At 40.7% G+C, this 26,052-nt stretch overlaps 1 protein-coding gene across 6 annotated transcripts in view; it reads right to left on the bottom strand.

Annotated features, from left to right (window-relative positions):
- Positions 1-26,052, bottom strand: part of ncor2 (nuclear receptor corepressor 2) — an 82,761-nt gene that overhangs the window by 36,160 nt on the left and 20,549 nt on the right. For all 6 annotated transcript variants that reach the window (XM_056418409.1, XM_056418414.1, XM_056418413.1 and 3 more), the window contains exons 4-14: positions 22,499-22,676; positions 15,882-16,058; positions 12,066-12,179; positions 7,968-8,024; positions 7,243-7,295; positions 4,570-4,636; positions 3,448-3,620; positions 3,146-3,239; positions 1,245-1,423; positions 537-591; positions 352-450 (exon numbers count right to left, since the gene is read on the bottom strand). In XM_056418409.1, coding sequence (XP_056274384.1) covers positions 352-450; positions 537-591; positions 1,245-1,423; positions 3,146-3,239; positions 3,448-3,620; positions 4,570-4,636; positions 7,243-7,295; positions 7,968-8,024; positions 12,066-12,179; positions 15,882-16,058; positions 22,499-22,676 — 1,246 coding nt within the window. The remainder of the gene's footprint in view (positions 1-351; positions 451-536; positions 592-1,244; positions 1,424-3,145; positions 3,240-3,447; positions 3,621-4,569; positions 4,637-7,242; positions 7,296-7,967; positions 8,025-12,065; positions 12,180-15,881; positions 16,059-22,498; positions 22,677-26,052) is intronic.

Genomic DNA, 26,052 nt, shown 5'->3' with positions numbered 1-26,052 from the left:
ATCTACTCTTAAAAAGGTCTCTCAAGTAACAATCACTATAGACAAGAACAATAGAGGGAGGGTAAATACCGGTACTTCCTGCCAAACTAATATGACAAAAGGGAATGTCATCGGTCCTGTGGAGTGATGACATGAAATGGAAAACAAGTTTTTTCGGCGAATGGTATTGTTATTAGTTAGCTAAGTGACTGCAGCTGACTTTTTGGTTGCCTAGCAATAACAAAATAAGACTTCTTAAAAAAAGAAAAATGCACTGATGCCCTCGGGTTTTCAGGCCAACAAAGCTTGTTGTGTGATTGGTCCTTCATTTCAAGTTTCTCTCCTAACGATTAGCTTGAAAGATGAGAATACCTGGCTTCTTCCTCGGCGTCTGTAGTTCCTCCGCACTATGTTCTTGTAGTTTTCACTCTTTTTGGTCAGGTAGTAAAAGAGCACACACTCCGCCACCGTCTGAAACAGTTAAGAAATGGTTTAGGTAATAAGCATTTTCTTAGAAGACCAGATCGTCTAGAAAAACAAAACAATTGTGCTAAGACCTTTCTCTCCAGAAAAGACGCAATCAGACCAAAGTTTTTGGGGTGCTGGATGAACCTGTGAGAGAAAGACAGAAGAAACTCTAGCAACCCGGTAATAGAATGGCTCAAAGTCATTGGCATTCGCTGAAAAACTCTAAATGAAGATCAGAGAATTAAACAAAAGTGTGACTGAGTGACTGAAAAAAGAACATTCTAAATGTAAGACTAGTACATCTATTGCATTAATCCTAGATAATAATTTTAAAAAGACGACATCTCACAAATTCTGTAAAATTACACATACACATATTATACTCTATGTTTTGGATCAAAGGTATGAGGAAGAGAAACTGAAGCGTGGATTTAATCTAATTTGGCAGCTTGGAATGCCTCCTCTCGTTTCTCTAGAAAGGGAAAGATGCACTTCTGTACCAATAATTTACTGGACCATTATCGGTCGCCCTAATTTATGAGGGAGATCAAGACATGCTTCAATCGTGTTGCTTAAAAATAAGCTCTTGAGCACTTAAGTCTACAAAATGAGAAGGGAGCTGAAAGAGTGTAAAAAAGCGTTCTGTTTAAACACTGTCAAAAAAAATATGTCGGTGTATATTTGGCCAACGAAAACCCAATCTAGCTGCGAGGAAATAAAGATAAAAAGGGGTATTTTTCTATTAAAATAAAAATAAATGATGTCTGCCACTGACTTTACCAAAGTGTTGTGCTTACTTCTCTCTGAAAGAGTCCTTCTCCTGTTCGCTCCACATGTTCATAACCTGCCGGTCCTTGTACACCTTCATGGGGTCATCCATCAATCCATTCATGTTGATGAACTTGATGCGCTGCTGCTCAGCGTCGAAAAGCATCGGAGGGATGACCGCCAGCTGCCGCATCTGTTTCTCTGTGTTCTGTCGTACACCAAAGACACACACAAGACACACACAGAAACCAACATCCTGGAGTGAGTGGGTGGGTCGGTCTCTCTCTCTCTCTCTCTCTCTTTCTTTCTGACAGGAAGGTGCTCATATTGACGGGCACTTTCATGAAACCCATCTTCAAGAGTTCAGAAGAAAGGGGAGGAAGTTTAAGGTGTCTTGCTGGCTCAGCAGTCAATGCATACTCACTTTCCTGCCACTCTTTATTTTCCAACCATTACACAATCTTACAAAAATAGATGTCTGAGGATATAAGGGGAATTTAGGAAAGGCCCTGTGCTATCTTGAGGCTTTTCTTGAGATGAGACAACCCAATTGGACACACTCATGTGGAATGGGCCTATAGAGCAGGTCTAATGTGTGACTAGTGGCTATCACTGCAACATCTGCTCAGAGCATGGTAATCCTTAAAAAGAGACACCTCAAGGCTAGAAAATCTTATCTTAGCATATACTTTTAACATTGATTATAAGCAAGACATATTTCAGGTTAGGTCAGTCAGCATCTTTGCAATTCTTATGAAAAGTATAATATACTCTTTTTTTTGTGTGGAAAAAATATATATACATTTATCGTAATTCTAAATGGAATCAGGCAACCATATTTGGTTTCAACTGGATGTGAAATGTCTGAACTATCAACTTTTACATTTTTTAAATGCAACCATTGCAACCTCGCGAGCTTAAATAGTAGGAATTGTCAAGCCAATTTGACTTGCATCATTTTCCACTTGCATCATTTTCCACAGCGGGCTTAAACAACTGCTAAAAAATGTTTTCTTGGATGAGACTGACCTTTGATAATGATACTTTTCCAAAAGTAGTTAAATCTGCAGGCTACTACATGGTTGTGATTTTATTACCCAAGCTGATCTTTCCTTTGAAGTCTACATTCATCACATAACTATATAATACTGTGCACGAGCACACAGAGAAAAATGACTGTTGCACCAACAGCTGAGGCTATGTGTCGTCTGCGCATGTTATAAATGGAAAGAAGGAAAAGAGAAAAGGAAGAGCGTAAAAATAAAAGAGACGGGCACTAAAACAGCCAGAAACTATCAAAGTTTTGGGAGCATTTCAATTGAAAGCAGCTGTGCTGCTGTGCTTTCCACTGGGCTGTGTTGGCCTTAAAGGGCTCGTATTTAGCTTTGACTTGCACTGCTAGCATAGCTACCACAAATGATCCAGTGGCATCCCATATTATCTGTATAAAAGCATTATTATAGCCCATATTGAGTGACAAATGCCTCTGAAACAAAGCGACGGTAAGTTGTTCCTGTTATCTTAATGAATATCTAATGGCAGGGAAACTAAATAATGTTCATAAAGATTATCATATATGTGCTTTTGAGTGAGGAAGCCAATTTATAGAGACTTTCCCAACTTGATATTTTTTTTTACTTATCTACAGGATTTACAGTATAACAATTGTTCATTAATGACAAACATATTTAATACAATTATTAAATAGTTCAGGCCTAAATACTAAAGAAATAGGCACATTTATATTTGCACGTTATTCAAATATAAATCTCTTCAGAGACTTTTGGTTTCATTCCTGGTAGCAGTGCCAACCTTGACGCTCAATGCAATCAGACAATTTGAACTTCGAAAGTGTAAGTAATAATGTGAATACACCCTCAATGCTAGAAGAGGAGTTAGCGGGGCAAACATATTGAGCAGAAAAGCTTACCTCATGCTCTGATATTCCATCAATGATCTCGGAGACCTCATGTTCACTGCGAGCTGCAGACAAGGTCAGCCCACCTCCTCTCTGCCCAACACGGCTACAAAAAGAAAAGCACAGAAGACCTGTCACTCAAAAAACCACACACACGTCTGGAACTGAGCCACCTACACCACATCAAATCCAGTTGGATTGACAAGAACAGCAGCAACTAGAGAACAAAGGGATTAAGTCGTGTCCGGAAATGAAGTGCCTTTTCCTCTGTTGAACAATCACAGACTGCTTGTTAAGAAATCGTGTGACTTCACCTCTGCATGCGCTCCTGTAGCTCCCTTTGCTTGCGGATCTCTGGGAACTGTTTCTCGTAGTACTCCCGCACCTTGCTATCCTTGGCTCGGCGCCGCGGATTGCTTTCAATGCGATCCACCTTCTTCTCCCAGGCTTCCATCAGCTGGTCATAGCGCTGGCAAAATTTCTGTTCCTGAGGCACCATAGAAAGATGAAGATCTCTCAATCCATTGCAGATCTGCCTAAATATCAACAGTCTTTATCCGTTTTCCCTTTAATCTAAAGACAGAACACTAAATGACCATTACATGACCATTTTTCTTCAATAATTGTATTCAGAAATCTTCATGAGCTCTCTACCTTTGGGTTGTGTCTCACCATGAACCTCGACATGTTCACAAGGGGCACACATGATTTGTTGGTATTCTATGGGGAGTCTGGCCTTGAGCCGACGACAACCCACAGCTTCCCCACAGGCCGGCTGTAAAGCAGACCATTAAACCCGGTGGAGACACAACCCACAGTATGCTCATAAACCACAAGGTGACCCCCCCCCCCCCCACACACACACACAGGACATTCATGACTCCAGCTTTGATGCAGGTGCTGCATTTGAGCTGTTCTCTCTGGCCACACATACATTTACAATCAATAATAAAAGCAGAGCTATGAAACAGTTGTCGTTTACTCCATTTTTTAGGTTTCAAAATATGTATAATTTCCCATTATATTTCTTTCTTGTGGATATATGCAAATTTCAGAGCAACATTTGCTCTAATGGATTTCTGTCGAGCTAGTTGATTTTGAGATGTCTGCCTGGCTCACGCCATTGATCTGCTTTATTTATAGTCATGCTCTTGGGTTCAGTCTACATCAATCACTGGCACTCATTAGAAGTGCTTGATTGACATGAGAATTCAACAGATGTAGGTTATATTTTGATAGTAAGAGTTTTTCAAAAAGCAACCCATTCCCCAAATGCACAGTAAGAGTACCGACAACAGATCATGCCCGGAGCTCTATTCCTCTTTGGTCTGCTTAAAATGGCCCCTCACTCCAGGATCAGCTGGCCCAGTTTCCCCCTCGTCATCCATCAGCAGCAGAGCCCCGGCAGAGTCAAACATGTTGAGTTCTCTACTTACCCACTGCTTACGAGCATGATTTCTCCTCTTGAAGTACAAGATGAGCTTCTTCCTCATCGCCTGGTTTCTAAGAGGGTTGAAGAAAGAGAGGCATGGGGATAACAGAGGGACAGAGGGATATAAACAAAATCAAAAAGTAAGGACATTCACAAAAACACTTCATCCTGTTTTTCACATAATAGATCTCAGTATGTGAGGTTCTGTAGATCTTTGGGGACATATGTTCTACCCTGTGTACTTTCTCCGCCTCGCTCCTTTACAAACAAAAACCACACAAAAACTCAAACAATGCCTTTTCTTGTATGCCACCGCTTGATAAACTTGCTTCTGGGTGGAAAGGACGGCGAGGTGAGCCAAATTTATAAAACATGTCTGGGTTGGGAACAGCCAGCCCCAGTGCTTCTAATAAAGGTCAGGGCCAGTAATCTCCTTAGGCAGCCACTCAGTTGGTCTCTTTCTGTGCTGCAAGACAGAATTTTATTCTCGACACTTAATCTGTCAGTTGTAAGGTCACGCTATCCACTGATTAATGTAATCTTATTCTACATTAGTGACTTCCGCTGAGCCGCAGGCTCTTTCAAGTCACAGGCAAGGACAGCAGACAAGGAAGTGGAATACTTGTGCCATATGAGTTTTTTGAAAATTAGAAGATAGCATTATAACATTTATGGGTCAGGAGGGATGCACACAGACCGTTTCTCCATTTCCCAAATATGTTATCCGCAATAACCAACTCAAGTTTAATCTAAACTGCCTTAACCTCTGACCTAAAAAAACACGTGTTGAGCTACACCATTGAGCAGAAAAGATAAATACTGTTAATAGCCACAATTACAGTGGTGGCATCTAATGACTGAGAAATAAGAGCACTGATAGATGAAGCCCAGCAGAGACAGAGATGGTATTGTTCTCTCGATACCAGATGGCAAAGAAAAAGATTAGCAACTCTGAACCAATACAAAAGATGTATGTTGTCCTTCTCGAAGCTTGTGCCACTCCTGAGATATCGGAGAACTCTGTAATTTGGCATAAAACCTACAAAAAATAATGCCTGAAATATCCACTTGAGACAGATGTTCTCCAGAAGTACAAGCCCACTGAGCAAAACCATTTTCAGACTTCAAAGTTTGATTTGGTTTTCATAAATTACATATGCAAAGGAAACATCAGCTGTGTGCAGTCGATGATATAGGATGGGGACTTAGATGCTGAGAGCTCCACAGAAAAATTGGTACTCATCTATTCCAGCGGGGGAAAGAGTCAAGGTTAGCAAAACAAAGAAGTCTATTGTGCTGGCTCAAAGCGACAGTGCTATTTAATAACACACACACTGAGGGTGGGCGGAGAGTTTCCAATTAATTGCTTTGAGAAAATAATACTGATCAAACGATGCAGCGATCAAAAGGGGGGAAGACGGAGCAGCGTTCTGTCAAGAGGTCAGACACATCTGGTGCTGTGCTACTGTGCCCAAGCCACCGTGCCAATGGTGGAGACGAGCTAGCACAACTCTCGTGGAGCCCCTTCATGTGCCACCGTGAGTTATAGTACTGAAGATTGCACAGCCTTCTTGGGAAACATGGCAAAGTTGTGTCATATCTTCTCCCCTAAATGCATCATTCATTACATTGAAATTATCAATTCAACATTCACCTAACGCAAGGCTGAGACCTCCATCCTGATGTTAATATTCCATTAGGGGGAGAAAGATTAAATCATTCGTCATTTTAGTCTATTTTCAGAAGCAGTGGCTTCGTTTTGTTTATTTATCCATTTTCTTGTATGACTAATGCACTAATTTGCTAATCAATTTGCCACAATAATGGCCCCATAACACAGTTTCACTAACAGTGCAGGTCTTTTTCCATAAGGTCTTTGGCATAATCGTTGTACCCTCGGTAGCTGCGCTCATTACACATTTATTTCAGTAAGTTTCATTGCTTAATTTACAAAATGACAATTTCGAATCCCCCCTCAGATACCATGTGTATGCGTACAGATTGTAAAGCCCTTTGAGGAAAATTTGTAATTTGTGATTTTGGGCTATACGAAATAAAATGAATTGAAAAAAAACCTTCTTTGCAGTCTTAAAATGTCAGTTAAAATGTGTGAGCGTGGCGAGCCCCTCTCTCACAGAGTTAACATACAACCACTGTGGGAATTAATTGCTTCTAAGATAGACAAGCTTCAGTTTCCACTGGTAATAGTTTAATGGTTACAAAGCATTTAAAAATAGCAGCACAAATACTACAGGAGTGCATATGCTCCATTATAAGTTATTACATTTGGACACAAACAAATGGCCTGTGAATACAATCAACAACAGGTCAAGTTTCTCATTGTAGTTCAGGGCTTCTCCAGCATTTCACGGCTGTTCTTTTATAGCTTTCATTTTCATCAACTGGGCAAATACATTTGTTTTGGTAATTTAGTTTGGTAAACTCTGGAATTTAACTGTTTACATGATCACCAGAACAGCTTGAAATGCATAATTTACAAATGTTCTCTCTATAAAACAAAGCATTCAGTGGTGACACTATAGGCATTTCAAACAATCCAACATGAGCTCCCATATAAATGGTTGAACTCCCCTAACCGTTTGCGAGTTATACTTTAATGGCTGGATATAAACATTGCTTGAGGTGTAAGCGTGAAGGCATATGTAGTGACACTCACATTTTGATGTTCTCATGGTACTGCTTGGTATCAGAAGGCTGATTGTACAAAGGCTGGAACACAAAAAAGAACAAACACTTAAAGAATTATCCATATCTTCCATTGTGAAACAGATAGTAAATGAACAGAATAAAGAAATGACCGAGTTCACTCCAACACCTGCTCAATATGACTGACCATGCCGTAATATTATTGGAGGATTGAAAAATGTTTAGCAAATAACATAAGTGACTTATTGAAGCCCAAAAACCTGATCAAACTCGATCCAAAGAACTCACTCAAAATAAATGTTGCGTCTTGCATGAGCTCATCAGGTTATCTGTTCAATAGAACGATGAAAATCACTGTATGTATGAGTGTAAGAAGAATGGATAGATGTGTGGAAAGATAGTGTGTGAGCAAATATATTACTAAAACAAATAAGTGAAAGAAATATTTCAAACAAAGGCAGTCTGAGAATTATGTCTAAAATGAAAGTCCTTCTGGCACAAGCAACACTTTAACATTGCACCCTGATGAGAGCCATCATATTTAATGTTTTCAATATTGCTTATGAAGCTTAGTGTATATAAACCCCTGCTAGGGTCTTGCACTTGTGTACTTGTTGTTTCAAGCAATATTTATCCCCATTAAATGATCTTCAATAAAGCGGTTTAAATAATTTAAAAACATGAGAGCAGGGAATAAAGAAAGAAAATACATAGGAAATCAAAGCCTCTACCCACCAGTTCTACCCTGGGTCCCAGTCCCTCCAGTATCCTGTGAGCCTCTTCTGCCTTTTTCTGGAAAGGGAACACAAACAGAAGTAGTACATTAGCCGGCCGCCTGCACCTCAGCCATCACCACGGCAACGCTGTGAGCACGCTCACTTGATCACTGAGGCTACACTACTGCTTGCTGGTTGGCTGGCTGGCTGGCTGGAGAGATGGATGCATCGACTATTATTAGAGCTTTTAAGTCAAGCTGGGCCACAACTCCTTGCCGCAGCTCCCACTTTCCTCTCCCCCAAAAAAAGGTTCCTCGCATCCCCTGAGCAGAGAGAGGAAGAGTGGCAGGCCAGGCCGGCTAGTGGGAGTGGAATAGAAAGTGAGTGGGAGAGATAGGGCAACAAAGAGGGAAAGGAGGGGGGACTAAAGGTCTTCAGGTGATGGTCTCAGAAGAGACATCTGATGAAAGAGAGAAAGTTCTCACCTCCAGCTCACTACCTACAACATTTAGCTTTTTACAGCAAAAACTCCTGGCAGGGACCCTAAAGCAGGAGAGGAGAAGTGTTGGGGCATGAAGCTGGGCAGCAAACAAACTCCCATCTGTGTCTCTGGATGACCTCTACGCAGCTCTGCTCCTCCATACATTTGTATATTTAGCGCCAGCAGACAAATGTGTGAGTAGTGTCCCAGACTACCCCTCTCAAGGTTCGCTCCACTCTTTTCCATATCCCACTCTGTGCACTCTCGCCACTTCATCGATCAAATGGACCCTTCTTGGTGACACACGACATGCTCTGTTGCTTTCCATCTCACTTCATCTCCTTCAGTGACCTCGCGTTGAGACTGGCAGGACTGACACATTCACAGATGGGATGGAAGCGCAGTGAGGGAGGGCTGGATGGAGAAGGCGATTTTAGAGGTGACAACAGAGACAGAACCTGCCGGTGTGTATGTGCACGTCAACCTTTATTCTTCACCACCCACAATGCCATGCTGCTTCCTTGTCTTGTTCACTCCGTCTTCTCTTTAGAGGGAGCACAGGAGGTGGTTTGGATCTAGTCCCAAGTTTATACAAGACTCACATAACAGACCTGGATGTAAAACCTAGGAGGAGCTCACGCACGTAGCTGAACTTTACTCAACACAGGCTTCCAACTGGGTCAGCTGTGAGTGGAGCCAAATGACAGGGCTAAAGTTTTTAAAGTGCATTTCCTCTATGAAATAAGCCAAAAGGAAGCACTGATGATTTACATATTTTTTAAATGTGGATACAGTTAATTAATGCTAATATTCTTCCTGAATTGGCTTTGTACTGATTTCCTCATATATGTTGTTTCCTCACCAGTGAGTAGGTGTAGCAGGCGGCAGAGCATTGCCTCAGAGAGCCCGCTTACTACAGAAGCAGTTAATGAACAGCAAATATTAAAACCAGCCGTTCATCCTGGGGGAGTAGGGAGGCTCAAGGATTTCTCTTTTCCTTGACGTCATTAATAAAATACATTTGAAGACTGCACGATACAGACATCAAAACTCTTGGAATATTGCTTCACATTAAATATAATAAACAACACATTTTGCAAGAAAAAGAAGGGAGTGGATGAGATTCAAAATATTTAAATGATTTATAATTTCTCTGAAAATGTGGATGGTTATCCAGAGAGAGCTGCTGATCCTGAAACACACACACACACACAAACACTCACACCAAACAGAGGCTGGCTCCATTACTTTGTTTATGCCCCCCATGGTAACACACAGGACTGCAGCTCTGGCAGTGGCCTTATACCGTAAAGCTTAACGACTGTACTGTTGAACTGCCTGCAGTCAAAATGATCATTTCCCAGTGGATCACATGATCCCTGAAAATAGACAAACTTAGGAAAATAGCATTGTGGGTGCTTATGCAACGACAATCACAGCATTACCAAACGTCTGTCTCCCATGAAGAGAACGCACAAGAGAAAAAAACGAGGGACAGCAGAGAGGCAAACAAAAAACGTAAAAGCACTACAAGGCCACCTTAATGACACATACAAGAAGGTTTAGCAACGCTCAAAAGATTAATAATGAAAATGCTGTCTCAGAGGGGCTTTCTTCTCTTGTGCTTATGTCCATAATAGCGATGGACTTCAGTTGAGCCATCCCCGGGTTTGACAATGGGAATTTGGTAGAAATGCGTCTGAAACCCTGTCTGGGAAAGCTGGTGACACCAGCTCAAAAGAGACATGCTGAGGCTGCATGCCCTGCATGCTGTACCAGACATGCACACATATATATAAATGTACTGTACATATATTTTTTACAAATAAATGCACACAAGAGGTTTGGCATGTCAGTCAAAGCTTGAGACCACTTACACATAATCACTGAATGCACCTGAGGCAGAAAGATGACCGATATAAAAAAGTCCCATAATAAATTCAAAAAGCATTTAAGCCAGATATTCAAAATATGTAAATACATCTCTCTCTCAAGGACGCATATTTAATCTTTGCTCCTGAAATTGGCCAATGGAAAAGGCCTTTTCAGAGGTCTGTTCCCTGTGGCCGTGGCAGTTAAAGTGACACTGAAATAAGCCATTGTTCTTCCTGTCGTATATAAAGCACAAAGAAACTGATCCAGCCATTTGAACAAATGCATCAGACAGATGGGTAACAGGCCATCGTAGCTTCTATCGGATCCATGACAGCCAAAGTGCAATTACTGAATGGCCTCCGTGGGTGAGAGAGCAGTGATCCGTATGATATGGCTAACGGAGATACGTATAGGAGGCTGAATGTAAAGAAAAGTGTCTTAAATCTCATTTACATTTTAATAACCAAGAGTAAATTAAGTCCATGTTATGTTAATTATTTGGAATTAATAAATAAAAGACAACGTTATGGTGACTAAAAGAGGCAATATGACTGCATGAGTAAATGCTCTGCGTCACTGGAGCACTGGGCTCAGCGTGAGTGAAGCTAGAAAAAAGGTGAACAAGCTGGTTCTGTCTAGAGAGAGAGAAATAGAGAGAGAGAGAGAGAGAGATAGTGAGGTTAGGGGGGTAGGCAGTAGGCCAGAGTACATCCTGCCAGTCAGAGGGAAGTGGAAAGTATTACAGAGGTCAAGCTACTTTGTGAAGTAAGCCAGGATGATTTTAGATGAGTATTGAGTAATCTCAGCACTTGTTTGTGGTTGAGCTGACAGTAAGGGTCAAAGTCATGAGGGACACTCCCTGTGCTGTGGGTTTTCACTTGAAAAGCTCTTTTGAGGATATGTTGGTTCTTATCTGGGGACATCTGTGCAGCCGTTAAGAGATTTAGTCTCTTGCTCAAGTACACAGAACAAGGTGACTGTTTGCTTGCCAACGCACAAGCTTTAAACTTGCTTCTCCATGTGCAGCATATTTTCTCGACACTACACTGCTTTGCCGTTGTTTGAAAAGGAGTTGCCTTGAATGTGTCAAGAGACGCTGTTCGACACATTCGAGAGCGCTTTCCATTTTTACTGTGAAGTTGCAACACTACTTTGAGTTTCCCACAGGGGGCTTATTCAAAGACAGTACAGTTGGGCTGTGATAAGTAGGAGAGGAGTTTCCTGCTTTAAATGCCAATTCTAAATAAAACGTGCACCACTAGGGGGACTGAGAGCACTGAGAATCACTCCTTTATGAATAAATAAATAACTCTAATTCTGCACAGAGCACTACTACATATAATGATTTCTAAACTTAACGCTTACGAATAACGTTATTGTACCTCCCAGCTGCTACACATACTGGCACAGCTGATAAAAGACAAAGATGTGTTTGTGTGTGAGATCCATCATGCCTGCTGCAATGCCCTTTAGTAACTTATTCTGTTCGGAAGAGTTCTGCCTGTCCTGACAGGGTGTGAGGCTGAGGTCGGAAGATGAATACTTTGTGGCACTCTCTGCTTTCGTTGACACGGGTTTGTTCAAAAAGGCTCAAAATCAGGTCAGTGAAACACAACATGGGGGGAAAGCTACCAGCCGTCTCTCACTCCGACATTTTCTTGCGGCAATACACTGCATATATGATCAAGTGAAAGTGTCTGGGTCCGAGCTGTGGGCCACAGTTTGAGCATGTGGGGTGGCGCGTATGTGTCATCTACTGACCCTGTTCTCGTCGTAGATGATCTGCACCAGGCTGCGGTGCTTGGCCTCGCTGGGTGGTGGCGAGATGTTTCGCTCTGGCTCGTGTGGCTTTGCAGCCTCCTCCTCCAGCTGTTGCTGTAACACACACACAAACAAACATTCAAGTTAACACTTGACCGAATCCAAAAGGGACTTAATTTTCCTGGAAGACCTGGTGTTCACCAGTTCCTGTTGTGAGGTTAAAGACTGTGTTAGATCAACAGCCCCTCCCCCGGCACTCCAGCAGGGACGAGACCAACTGTCCTATTAGCTGTAATAGCTATTAACTCCCCAGGGCCTTGTTAATCAAAGAGTTACTACAACAGCCTGTAAACAAAGCCAATGCCTGCTGTGTGGCTGGAACCTCCAATGCAAGAGAGAGAGAGAGACCACAAAAGAAAACATAATAGAGGGAAATGTGGGAAATTAACACCAGACAAAAACTGGAAAACAGCAGTGTTCCTCTAATTTACTAGTCACCCTGGAATGAAGCAAAACATTAGTTGGAGGTTGTACCTCAGAAACGGAACTAAAATACTTTCTACTGTGAACAAAACAGAGACAGATAGCAAGCAAGAATGTGTGAGTTGGCAGAGAAAGCTGCTAGGAATTAAAAGAGTGTATCTGGCATGGTTGAGGCATGTCAACCTTCATGTTTCACTGCCATTTGTCTTTGCTTCTATGTCTCTCAATCTTTCCTTGAAAGAGCACGGATAGAAAAGAGGAGATGCTGATCTGACACAAAGCATGTCGAAGGAAAAGTCGCTTGGCTCTCTCAGGATATTTACAACCATTTTGCACCTTTGGCAGATTGGATTGCGAACCAGATGTTGAAACGGTGTTAATGGACCAGTCAGGATCATTAATCCTCAATAAGCCGCATGTGGAAGTAGCCACTTCCTTCCGCTTGTGATAATGGCAGGCGATAATGAGATATTCATTTGAACATTTAAATTATTTATATGTTGGATTTTCAATGGCAACACAGAAAACTTCCTATTTTAACAAATACGGTATAAAATAAGGCGTGCTGTGTGTCTGCAGTTAGCGTATGTACGTAGCGTAGCATATCATACAAGCAAAACCTTTGTCTCACTTATTATTGTTTGTGTTTGTGTATTTTATTCAGTCAATCAAATCAAATACAATACAATATTATTCTATATAATATACAAAAGAGAAAGACTGAAAAGGTATAGGTAGAAGCAAAAAATGCTTATAAATTCCTATCCTAAATTAAAATCAAAATAAATCAGAAAATTTATATAAAATAAAGAAAAAACAACAAACAAAATATATTTATAAATACTACCACATACATCTTCCATATAAATACGTTTTTAATCACATTTATAACTCTCAAGAATTGTTTCATAAATAATTCCCTTGAAAACCAAAAAGGAGTTCACCATTCTTACATCCATTTCAACATTATTCCATAATTGGACCCCTACAACAGAAATATATCTTCTTTTAATCCCTTTTTTAGCCTTTTGTACCGTGAAGTTACAAACATCTCTCAAATCATATTTACACTCATGTATTGAAAATAAACTTTGTACACCGTCTGGCAGTGACTTTGCTTTAGCTCTGTACATCGTCTGCATTATTCAGCAATGAAACTTACAGTGTGTTAGGATCTAAACAGCATCGAGTATACAAAAAACAAGAGTACTGATATGCATTAAATCATATCTCAATTTATTCTGGATATAATACACATCCAAATAAAATAATAAAACCCTGGAGGCAGAGCCCTGTGTTGCTGTGTAGCTCGCATATAGCTGCTCTATAGTTCAGTCAGACCCCTCTATCCCATCTCTTGTCAGGGGATTTAAAAAGGGGGAAAGGCGGCCTCCAGAGGATCCACATGAGTGAAGCAAGATGGATCATCATGTGGCATGAAAGGCCAGGATAAGCATCTGGTGCAGGAAACACAGACATTCCCATAGAGACCCCCCCCCCCCACCTTCTACCCTTTCAGGGTAAAATAAAATAAACCAGCCATCCTAAGCTTGGCTGACATGACACAGGCTGGCGGTAACCTAAGCTCCAACCCCCCCCAATCCACTTACTCTGCCACAACTCATCAAATAAAGTTTTACCGTGCAACTTAATTAGTCCAGATGTTTTAATGCTTGCAGAGAACCGGACTGTAAAAAAGAATATCCATAAAAACACTGTGTAGTGAGGTCGGGTGAGTGGAAGAGTCTTGATGTATGCTTGTAAACAGGAGAGCTCAACCACAAGTTTCAATCCTGACGTTGGCATCCGATAGCAGATTTATTTTGGTTGCTTTTGCAATTTGGGAAAGAACCCAGATTAATTAGACACCATGTCTTTTTTTCCATTAACACAGGGCAACAAACAAAACAACTAGCAGTATCCTCTTTTTTATCTGGTAACCATTGATTTCATCAGGTGAAATGTTGTCGGCAACAATAAGTAGTACAAAAAAGGATAACAATGTGTCTGATCAGTATGATATGTGGATGCCATACTCCACCAGCTGAGTACTTGCAAGTAAAAAAACAAACTGGAATGTTTTTTTGTTATTATTACCAGTAACATGTATTGTGATTATCTACTTACTCTGTGTCCGTCTTCTTTTACCCCAAAATATACTGTATTAGCGTCTGTGTTGTTGTTGTTGTTGTTGTGGGGTACAGTCATTGTTATTATCAATGTAATGTTATCATGGGGAGGGTAAAGGGTTAATGGTGTGTCAATATTAGTGTCTTAATAAATACCCATTGAGTGTGTCTTTCAGTGGTCAAGATAATAAATAATAATCAGTGTGCCATCAATACATTAACCTATTGAATGATGATTTATTTTTGGTAAATGAGTAGATTAACAGAATTTAAACATAACGGCAAGATGGAGGAGGCAGGTGGGTGAAACATAAAAAGAACATAACCATACTGTTTCTTTACTAAACATGACAGGGGACAAAAGGGAGAGCGTGTGGCAGGGATACGAGTGGTTCAGCAGTCACAAAACCTCCACCGTAATCATCCTCCTCCCCCAGGGAAGATGACATTTATAGACGTCTATATTTTTAACCTACTTTTCTCCTAAATGAAAAGCCATGGAGAAGGGAACAAATGGAGTGCAGTCACCTGGAGGAGTGCATGTACAGAATCGTGCTGTTTTCAAGTTCTGTAGCTCAATCACAACGCAGCAAAGACCGTTTCAGACTCTATGACACCGACGGCAACTGTAGTCTGGCAGGGGAAATCGAACTGGAGAGCCACACATGAACACGTCAAACAAGCCAAACACTGCCACTGCCAGTAAGAAAATGCAACAAGGACGCCAGCATTGGCAAACAGTTATACATCTCCAAGCATGACGAATAAAAAATACTTCATAGTGCTTTTAGGCCTGCCTGTTGAAGAAATGTGCGGAACGCACACGCATGACATCACAAAGTGACGCAGACTACTAAACTTTCTTCACTGTTACACATCTCTTCTTGCACAAAATAAGACCTTGTGAGAACGAACGTTTGTTTTACTTAAATCATCTGCTAAAGGGTGGGTCATATTAAGTTGCATGCCAAGCAGTACCAACACATCCATCTAGTGCCACAACAGGTAAAATCTTTGGCAGAAAAAGCATCAATTCCCAAGCCAAATGCATTCACAGCGGAATATTTCCACAAGGAAACATAAATCCATCTTAAAATGAGGGCGTTAAGCAGGAAAACTTGATCGCATCAGTTTGCAATTACTATACACAACACCAGCCCATATAATCTCAAACTTATTACATCATTTGTAAATGTGCACGGACCTGTTTTTTGCGAAGCTTGCAGATCTGCTGCTCCACCATGGTGATCTCCCTGTCTACGCGGTCCATGTTCTGGATCAGCTCCTCCTTGGAGAAGCGAGCCGGCACCAGATCCAAGTCAGGGTCCATATGGACCGGGCTCACAGGGGAGATCGGCTCCAGCTTCCCCATTCCACGGTCCTACAGAAGCACAGCAAAAAGAAAAAGGGACATGCTTAGATATAAAATGTGTGCATCATTTTATGAAAAACTTTATACTAGAGCAAAAGTCAAACGATAAATTCATGTTATTAAATTAGGAAGGGAGCGGGAAGAATGTGGACAAAGATGAGAATGTCAAAAGGGAATTTCGTATGGTCGGAAATGTCGATATCATCGTGGATAACACCAATAATTGAGCCCAGGTTAGTGTAACGTATCTGACATGGAACCAAGAATAACGTTATCTTGCACAGGTTCTCCTGTTAAAAACATCCCTGTGTCTTCCTGTGATTGCATGGCATGAATGTTACTTTACAATAAATCCTCTAAACAGTCTGTGTATCCTGTGGGAAGGTAACACACGCCAGTAACTAGAACGGGCACTCGGTAGAGCGCATACCTTCGCATATCACAAGATTGGGCATTGAATTATGAACATTTTGGCATTAGTTGCATGCCAATTGGATAAAAATTGACCGCGCTATGGTAAAAAGAAGATTTTGACCTTTTCATGACCTTGACCATTGACCCGATCGATCGCAAAATCTAATCAAATGGTCCCCGGATAATAACCAATCATCCCACCAAATTTCATGCGATTCGGTTTAATACTTTTTGAGTTATGAGAGTAACACGCATACAAATAAATAAATAAATACACGGCGATCAAAACATTACCTTCCGCATTTTCAATGCGAAGGTAATTAAGTATTCTGGGTAATGAAAGCCAGCGTAGCGTCTCAGTGTCACTTGACCACACTAATGAAAATGAGGTCACAGCCTTTCTTGCCAGGATTATGTCCAAGAGCTGTGGCAGCTGGCTCCGCTCAAAGAGACTTGGTTTGAAATGTGTTTTTGAGGATGTAGAGGAGAAACATGTGTGCAGATCAAATTCAGGAGGTGCATATTCATCAACTGACCAGCTGTACTGATGAGAGAAAAGATTCATCACACCACAGATTTTTCAAGTACAGTACTCCGAAGTAAGCGTACACATTCTGTGAGTATACACTTATAACATAAACCCTTAGTCGTGTTGGATGATCACTGAAATAGTCAAACAACCTCCCAGGGATGATGGAGAAATATTACTTTTAATGGCTGCTGTGCTCTAGTTCATCACAAAAGCTGCTCAAGTAAAGAAGATTGAATTGTTTCCAGGGAATTGAGATGACGGCAGCAACTAATGATTATTCTTTTATGCCCGATTATCTGCCGATTATTACCTGGATGAATGACTTAATCGTTCAGGTCAAAACAATGTCTGATGGTGAAACGGCATTCAAAAGCCTGATTAAATATCCTTGTGTGGTTCAAATACCATGTGGAAAATGTGATGTAAATAAGGCATCTGTTTGATTCATGCATTAATTTGATGAAGGTTACAGTCTCCTCATCATGCCACAAAGATGTTGTGTTTTTTCGGTCTACAGCTATTTTTTTGTATGTATATTTCAATATACATGTTTACACATTGCAATATATACATACTACATAGGATGGCTTGACTTTGTCTAAAATTCATCCTAGAGTGCAAATAATACCACTATCTTCCTGAAATGTGCTGCAACTCAGCATGCAAGACATTTCTCTCTGGGGATAAAATCATGCCGATGTAAAAACAGGTATAGTTACACAACCTGTGTGCATGTTCATGAGAAATCCCAACATAAGATTTCCCAAAATAATATTGAAAAATACAGTGTCTTTTGAATATTGAGCGGTGGGTTTGTGAGTGTGGAAGGATACGTTCAACTGTGCCGGAGTTGATCTATATTCTTGCCTTCATTGCTGTAGTTGTCTATTGGTGATGTCATTTTGTTTTGTTTTATTATTGCCTCCTTTGTTCTGTTGCGAACTAAAGGATAGTTAAGTGTGTGCAAATGTTTAGAGAGGGTGTATAACCATGGTATGACAAAACTACAAGGTTACAAGTCGTCTGCCTTCTGGTGTTGTGCCCTCCACTGTCCTTTGTTCTTGTCAACAGTACTGCAGCACATCAACAGCTATTACACTTGTGACATAGCGTTCAAAGGCCATTGGCCCGGCACAGCCTACATCGTATATGCCCTCGACGACCCCGGTCCCATTTAGAACCTTCTGCTGCATGACGTCTCGGGCTGTGCATGCAACAGGTTTGTTTTAACCCTCCTGTCGCCTTCGGGTCATTTTGACCCGATTCAATGTTTAATGTCGGTGTTCTTTCGGGAGTCAACAAACAAACATAAAGTACCTCACACTTAAACTTGGAAAACAATATTAATTCTAATAATTTTCTGGAGATTGTAATAGCTGGGGTCATATTGACCTCAAGGGTAAAATATGTTAGTAAATATAAAGGTAACAGGAGGGTGAAACATTGAATCGGGTCAAATTGACCCGAAGGCAACACAAGGGTTAAGTTCCCTCTGGGTGTTGCAGCTTGTCTGTGTACATGTGTTTGGTTTAGTAAAAACTGGCCTATGTGACTTGCAGTCCTGTGTCTAGTGTATGCATTTTACAGTTTAATAAAGCCGTAGATATAACAGTAGGTGTAGAACGCTCTGCCCCGCTCTGTGCTTTGGGTGGAATTACTGGCATTCCTGAATATTTTCCGACACGCTTAAGAGTCGATGTGTTTTTCCTGCACCCTCCATTATTGGTGTGTCTATTTACTATTCCTTGGCTGTCTGCCCCCCATGGCAGTTTGAAGCACTCTGTGTAATGTTAGGAACACTTTCCCATCAGTGGTTCTACACTGGAAGCCAGTCGTTTTGATGTGCAGTTCACACAGTTCTACTCTGTCTTTTGAAATCTAGGTCAGCTCTATTATTTATTAATTGCTGCTTCACAGCTCTGTTATAGTCTTTCCACTGCTGCTCACGGAGCTCCAGCACCGCAGAACCTCCTTATGCAACTTATGGTGTGGTATGTCTAATAAAAGTCCTTTGTTGCTCTGAAGGAGGCTGACAGATTTAATAAAAGGCATAATATTTGAAAAGTGGTCCCCTTGTAGAGATACTGGCATATAACTGACATTACAGAACTAAATTCTATATGTTGTCTTTTTGTCTGAGGCTAAACATACAATTGCTGTCATGGAAATCTGTTGATACAGCAAGCAGGAAAAGTTGTGTTGATAGTGTGTTGCATTGTCTTGCTAATTAAAAACTTGCATAAATCAAGGGTAAATACTAGGGCTGCAACTAACAATTATTTTAATTATCGGTAATATTGATTATTATTTTTTGATTAATCTGATTTTGTTTTTAAACATTTCCAATCCTTTATTCAAAAACAGAACTTTATTCTCCCGACTGTGTGGATCATCCGCACCTGAAAGGGGGTGTGGCTTATCTTTGTTGCTTTTCTCCGTGAAAATGGTCATAATTTCCGCCATCCACCACGGAAGAATGAACCACTATTTCTGCTTTATACTTGAGGAAATCCCACAAATGTCGAAACATTTAACGCCCTCATGTTTGGGTTCATAACATCACCCATAGCCTCACAGCTCGGTGACTTCCGTCTGAATAACTTCAGCTTCCAGCGCTACTCCAGCAGCAGCATCCAGTTAGATTCACCAACGCTGGCGCGTCTCAACGCTGATTGGCTTTCGCAATGCAGCATTATGGTCTTTCCTCTCCCTCCGCTCTGCTCTTTTTCTTTCTTCGGTCAAATTCAATCAGATCGCAAATCCAACACACAATCAAATGTCAGCCCAATGTGTCAGCCCACAGCATTTTAATATCGTCGTTTTATACTTGCCGCCCACAACCAACCCATTCTCAACAAGAGGAAGCTTGAAATATGGAAAATAAAATACCCCAAATAAAATACAAAAATCAAAGATATTAAGAATCAGTTAGTTATTAGATTTTTTTTTTATTCTTCAAAAATGGTAATTTGCTATAGCGCCACTTCAATTAATTAGGCAGGCAGCCCCATTAGGCAGCCCAGTGCGCATATTTGACGTATATATATAACTATAGGTATATGTAACACAAAGAAAAAGAAAAGTCACCAACTCTTAAACTACTCTAAACTTCGGATGTCGTGATATTGATTTTTCACTATCACTGTGCAAATGCAAGCTCATCTCCACATACAGGTATTTCACTGCGTTTCCCTCCCAGCCCAGCAGCGGGCGTGCACACCATATATATATATGCAACACACTATACTTCAAGCATCAAAGCACACGAACAGCGCTGACGTGGCTGATACTCCAGGCCAGCCAGTGGCGCAGCGGCACCAACCCAAATATATTGATGCAACCCGCTGTTTAGAAGAGAAAGTATACTGCTGCTTTTTTGCGCCTGTCTCTCAGTCTGCTCCGCCTGAGACGGTAAGAATTTTCGATCCTCTCTTCTCCGTGTGTGATTGTCACAGTACTACTCAATATATGCACGAGGAGAGCTCCATGCTAATCGACCCTCGTGTCCAGTCATGACACAACACATAAATGGATATATGTTACATAAAACGCGGTGAAAAGAGTGTGAAAAACTGAACAGAGTCACGGTGTGTCTTTGAATTCACGTCACGTTATAATGATGAAGCTTGAAGTTAATATAAAACTTATTACTTCTTCTGAGTTTATCCATTCTTCTTTAATTTTAATAAATATAAGGCTTCAAATATATATTATAATTAAAACATATATACCCAAAATTTACATTTATACCAACCTTATTATTATTCACTGTATTATCTTCATTAGGAGTGAGAATGAGATGGTGTGATTCTTTTTAATTATATAGATTAATCATATTCTGACTAGAGGGGATTTACATTGAGATGTAAAGTGTGCTCATATAAATCACTGCACAAAACAACACAGATGTTTATTATTGCTAACCTAACCTCCGTGTCCCTGCTGTTCATCTCTGCAGACATAGATGGAGATTTTGGACTGCAGTATAATAAAATTATAATTGCCCCAGTTCCTGTGGACTGGGAGTAGAACCATCACCAAGACTGCCCGACCACCTTCATGAGCATCCACTGCACAGTCAATGTAATGGTGTGCGTATTAATTATTAATATTATTGAAATATTTGATTTTTTTTTTTTAAATCTGTAACTTTTAAAAAATTACACTGCAGTCTTGTTATTGGTGGACCAGCTAGGCCCCCAGAATTCCTTTTTTGAGATAGATATCACCATTTCTGAAAAAATCAATTTAAAAAAGAAAAAAATAAATATTATATTATGATATTATTTTTTTTTTATTTAAGCAAAATCTATTTCTTTTAAAAAAAAAATTACACTGCAGTCTTTTGTTGGTGACCTCCTCAGTGAATTATTTTCATGAGATATCACCATGCGGATTTCGAATGAATTCAATTTAAAGTTAGCGAAAAATAAATATTATTAATTTGTTCTTTTTTTTGCTCCGCTCTGAACTCAACTTTTTTTTAATACTCAAATGAATTTCATTAGTGATTCGTGCCAACTATTTTAATAATCGTTTATCGATTCGTTGTTGCAACCAACGATGATTTTAAGAATTCATAAAGATTAATCTGTTGATTCTTTTTCGATGAATCGGACAAAATAATAAAATTAATTAATTTTCAATCCTTTATTCAAAAACAGAACTGACAACAGTTTACTCGCCTGACTATTTGTGGTTTAAAGGCGTCATTCGCGTCTGTGAGGGGGCGTGGCTTAAATCCCACAAGTGCCGTAACATCTATCGCCCTTGTGTTTGGGTTCATAACATCGCCCGTAAGCTCACACAGCTTGATGACTTGCACCAACTTCATCTTAATAACTGCCGATTCCAGCGCTACTAGAGTAGCAGCAGCCAGTTAGATTCACCAACGGCACGACGTCAGTGATGACGGGCGGAGCATCTCTTTGCTGATTGGTTTTCGCAACGCAGCATTATGTTCTTTCCTCTACATTCGCTCTGCTCTTCTTTTTTTGTTGCTCCGCTCTGCGCTCAACTCCTTTAATACTCAAACATCTCCTCGACTTATTGAGTGACGTAATAATCGCGCAACATATCGAATCAATAATGCAATTCGTTGCCAACTATTTCAATAATTGATTTTTATAGATTCATTGTTGCAGCCCTAGCTCATTTATAATAACAATAATAAGGGGAATTTTGGTTCTACAACCTGAAAGTGAAGTACCACTAATTATGTTTTGCGTTTTGTTTAAGTGTGCCTTTTTGTTGAATGTGAAGTGTATGTTTCATGTAAAATACAATGAACATTTGTAAAACAATGAATAAATAAAAAAGTATAAATTCAAAAACATGCATATGTACGGTACACATTGTCCTTTATTATCATCATCATAACACATATACAATTTATACTTTATTGACTTATTCTTAGCCAAATGAAGTACCAATTACATGACAATCAGGCTGTGATTTACTTCACTTGTCACATCATATTCTGTGTTTCATAGTTGTTACTGACCTTTGCCATTTCATCAGCCGCTCCGAGAGGCAATTGTGGCCGGTGGGATGAAGGCCTCATCAGAGACTCTGGGTTCATCTCTAGACGAGGCCTTTTGATCTCCGCATACTCCACCTCTGATTGGCCGCTGGGCTCCGGCAGGTACATGTGCTCATAGCGGATATGCTGTTCTTGTCCCCTGCAAAGTACAGACGCAGCAGATTAGAGAAATGTGCGGAAAGCTACTGTACTTCAATGAATAGTAAGCTACAGGCAGCCTTTATCAATATAGAACTTGTAATATGTTTATAATGTAAAAGTTGATGGAAGAAAATTGCAGGGTAGAAATACTTATTTTAAGATCAATATTTTCCTTTTTATAGTACTGTACTTTCATCAGGTCTTTAAGTCACTAGCGTTGCGGCTGATTCTCTGAATTGCAAAGAAATTTCAAGCAGACATTTGTGTAAGTCAGAAGATGAACCCTAATTAAGTGAACTGACTTTTCCAAGAGCAACGTTTGCTACTACTAATTACCCACTAGTTACAGCTGTACTTCAAAATTAAGGTTAACATGACAATTAGTGTAATCTTAACATACATAAATACAGACATGCATGTTATAATCCATAAATGAACATGGCAACAGGCATGTTAGGGTACCAAAGTTAGCATGGCGTTACATTTTAAGATTATGAAAGCAGAGTTAAATTTGATAATGTCGGAGGGACAGATGAGTCACAAAGAATAAGCAACAGAAGGTCAGGACAATGTGTGAAGTTTGACTGACATGCACTTTTGCCTGAAATACTAGACAATGCCTCAGTATTAGAAAACATACTTCCAAAGCATACTCAAGTGATAGTTACAGAGCTCGAAATACTATGTGCATTTAAACCATAGTTCAGGCAAAATTTGAGCAGCGAATGCAATTCTCAGCACGACATGCACCGGTATACATCATTAAGTACAAAAACAATATGTTGAGCACAGCTCACCAATACCTAAAAAAGTCATTTATTGCACCTTCGTATCCAAGTGGTTATAATGCATGCCACATTAGCACAATTGTTGCATGTGATTCCCACCTCTTCCTCCAATTCTAGTCTGTCCCGAATAATGTCAAATAAAGGAAAACCTAATGCAACAAAAATCGTAACAAAATTATAAATACATATACATTTTTTTTATAGGTTTTTAATTAGTGTTTTTATTTGGATACAATGTTGGTGCTTAAATAATTTAAACCACAATCGTGGTTTCGCCTACAACCCAGGAGTTAGATTTCCTTTGGTTGGATTCGAGCCTCCGTCACTCTTTTCCACGATGACCTGGAGGCGGTTGCGGTGAACCACCAGAGGAAATGTGCCCGACCATGGCAGCCAGCACCAGGGAGAGAGGTCCTACGAGGGGATCCCGCCACACTGAGCGGCCATCTCTAACCCACCAAGTTTAATTCACCGGGCCGACAGCCCGTACCCGACCGGCTGAGAAGGGTACAAATATGCGTCTGTTCATTATGAATCTGTGGCGTTCCACAGGGTCTAGATAACTAATGGGAAACACTGTCTTCTGAACAGGAGACGAGGCGTGGTGCAGGTTTTTGTTAAACATGATGGCCTAACCAAATACCATTAATACAGGCTACATTTTACCACAGAGACCCATTTGTACGAAAGCACAAGACGATACAGTCGGATATCAGGCAGACTTACATTTTTACTCTGGCTTTATTTAACCCTCCTGTTACCTTTATATTTACTAACATATTTTACCCTTGAGGTCAATATGACCCCAGCTATTAAAATCTCCAGAAAATTATTAGAATTAATATTGTTTTCCAAGTTTAAGTGTGAGGTACTTTATGTTTGTTTGTTGACTCCCGAAAGAACACCGACATTAAACATTGAATCGGGTCAAATTGACCCGAAGGCAACACAAGGGTTAAATAGAATCATCATAAAGTAATCACTAAAGACCTTTTTCTTTTTTAATTGGGAACATAATCACTCAGTAGAAAGAACGGGAAGCAAAGAAATTGGAAAAGGTGACTCACTGCAACACTAGCATCGAATGTTTTTTAATTTAGCAGTATATGGTAGAGCTGCTCTTGTGTGGAGTTTTACAGGCATTGCTAGGCAGTCAATAGCTACACACACACAGCCAAAAAAGTGCCGTTTAGATTCGCAGTTGCTATGACACTCCCTATAGCATTCCCTGAACCTAGAAATTAATCTGGCTGAACGGGAATGCTAACATCAAAACAAGCCACCAGAGGAGAGGAACGCAGTATTCTGTAATATGATCCGGCCATGATCCGACGCATGTGCGATGCTAGAATAATCCGCGTTCGGCATGTGTTCGTCATTGGGGTTAGCAACAAGCTACAGTGCACCAGTAAAATGGACCCTTGGTGTGTAGTCAAATGACAGCTTCTGAATTTTTAACTGCACTAGCTACTTAGATTCTGAGACATTTTATTAGCCCACTTGTAAATGGCTCTCTGTTCTTTCTGGGGTAACGGTTTTCTCAAGTCTGCCCTGGAGGCAGATGCCAGAATTTCAGTGACTTTGCTGCCAGTGTCAAAATGGATGTGGCTGCTGAAGAGAAGAGAGAAAACACAACCATAATTGCTGGTCCAGGCCCACAATGGCCTACTGTGCGGTTTCTTTATGTGCCAAAGTGCATGGAGCTCGTCTCTGCCTAGTGGGGCGCTGTAACGATAGAGACCATCCTTGGCTCTATAGAAAAATATACGTCATGTCATATTATGTAATATGCAGGGATAAATATGCATGTTAAAATGTGTCATGGGGTGTTGGTGAGCAAATAAATGGATTGTGGATGGTTATCTGAGTGATTACCGAAATAGTATCTCGAAAAAAAGGGTTCCAACATTAATACCCAGATGGTGTGTGACTCCCCCCGTATAAATTGTTGTCACTCATTCAGTCACACACTTCCTCATCTCCATAGAGGGTTGGCACTTACATAATCACATCAAGCTCTAGACCCCCCCCCCCCCAACCCCTCCTGGTCTTCCCCCCCTCTTTCTTTCCCCCCTTCTCTCTTTCTCGCTCTCTTGTGAGCGTGCAGAATAATCTGATCCCTGGGGAGGATTTGTCTGGAGGATGAGAGACAGATGTGTGTAGAGGTGGGGGTGGAGTGTGTGGAGAGGAGAGGGATGGGGGCAACACAACACCCACCAACAGCTCCATTACTTTCTTACTGGTGTGCGCCCCATTACAACAGGAAACAGAGATCCTGTCTGCGGATAGCAGCAGCAGCCCATTTTTGTGAAAGCACTATGGCATTTGTGCGGCCGCCAATCTCTCCGCTGTTCCCCAGAGGAGGCGGCGCCACAGCTGTGCAAGTTGCAGGGATGGCTAACAGAAAGAGAGGCCTGGCTAACTGCACCACAGCTGGGATGAATGAAGTTGGGTACATGAGGTACAATGGGTGGAGTCCAAAACTAATGCCCTCAACTTTTCCCTTCATACTGCTGAATAAAAACATAATACCAAATAGAAGGGGGAAAAAGCAAGCGACAGAGATCCTTACAACTGCTTAATGGG

This window comes from Pseudoliparis swirei, chromosome 7 (assembly GCF_029220125.1).
Source record: "Pseudoliparis swirei isolate HS2019 ecotype Mariana Trench chromosome 7, NWPU_hadal_v1, whole genome shotgun sequence".
Taxonomy (NCBI): domain Eukaryota; kingdom Metazoa; phylum Chordata; class Actinopteri; order Perciformes; family Liparidae; genus Pseudoliparis; species Pseudoliparis swirei.
This window is presented reverse-complemented; position numbering and strand designations above follow the sequence as displayed.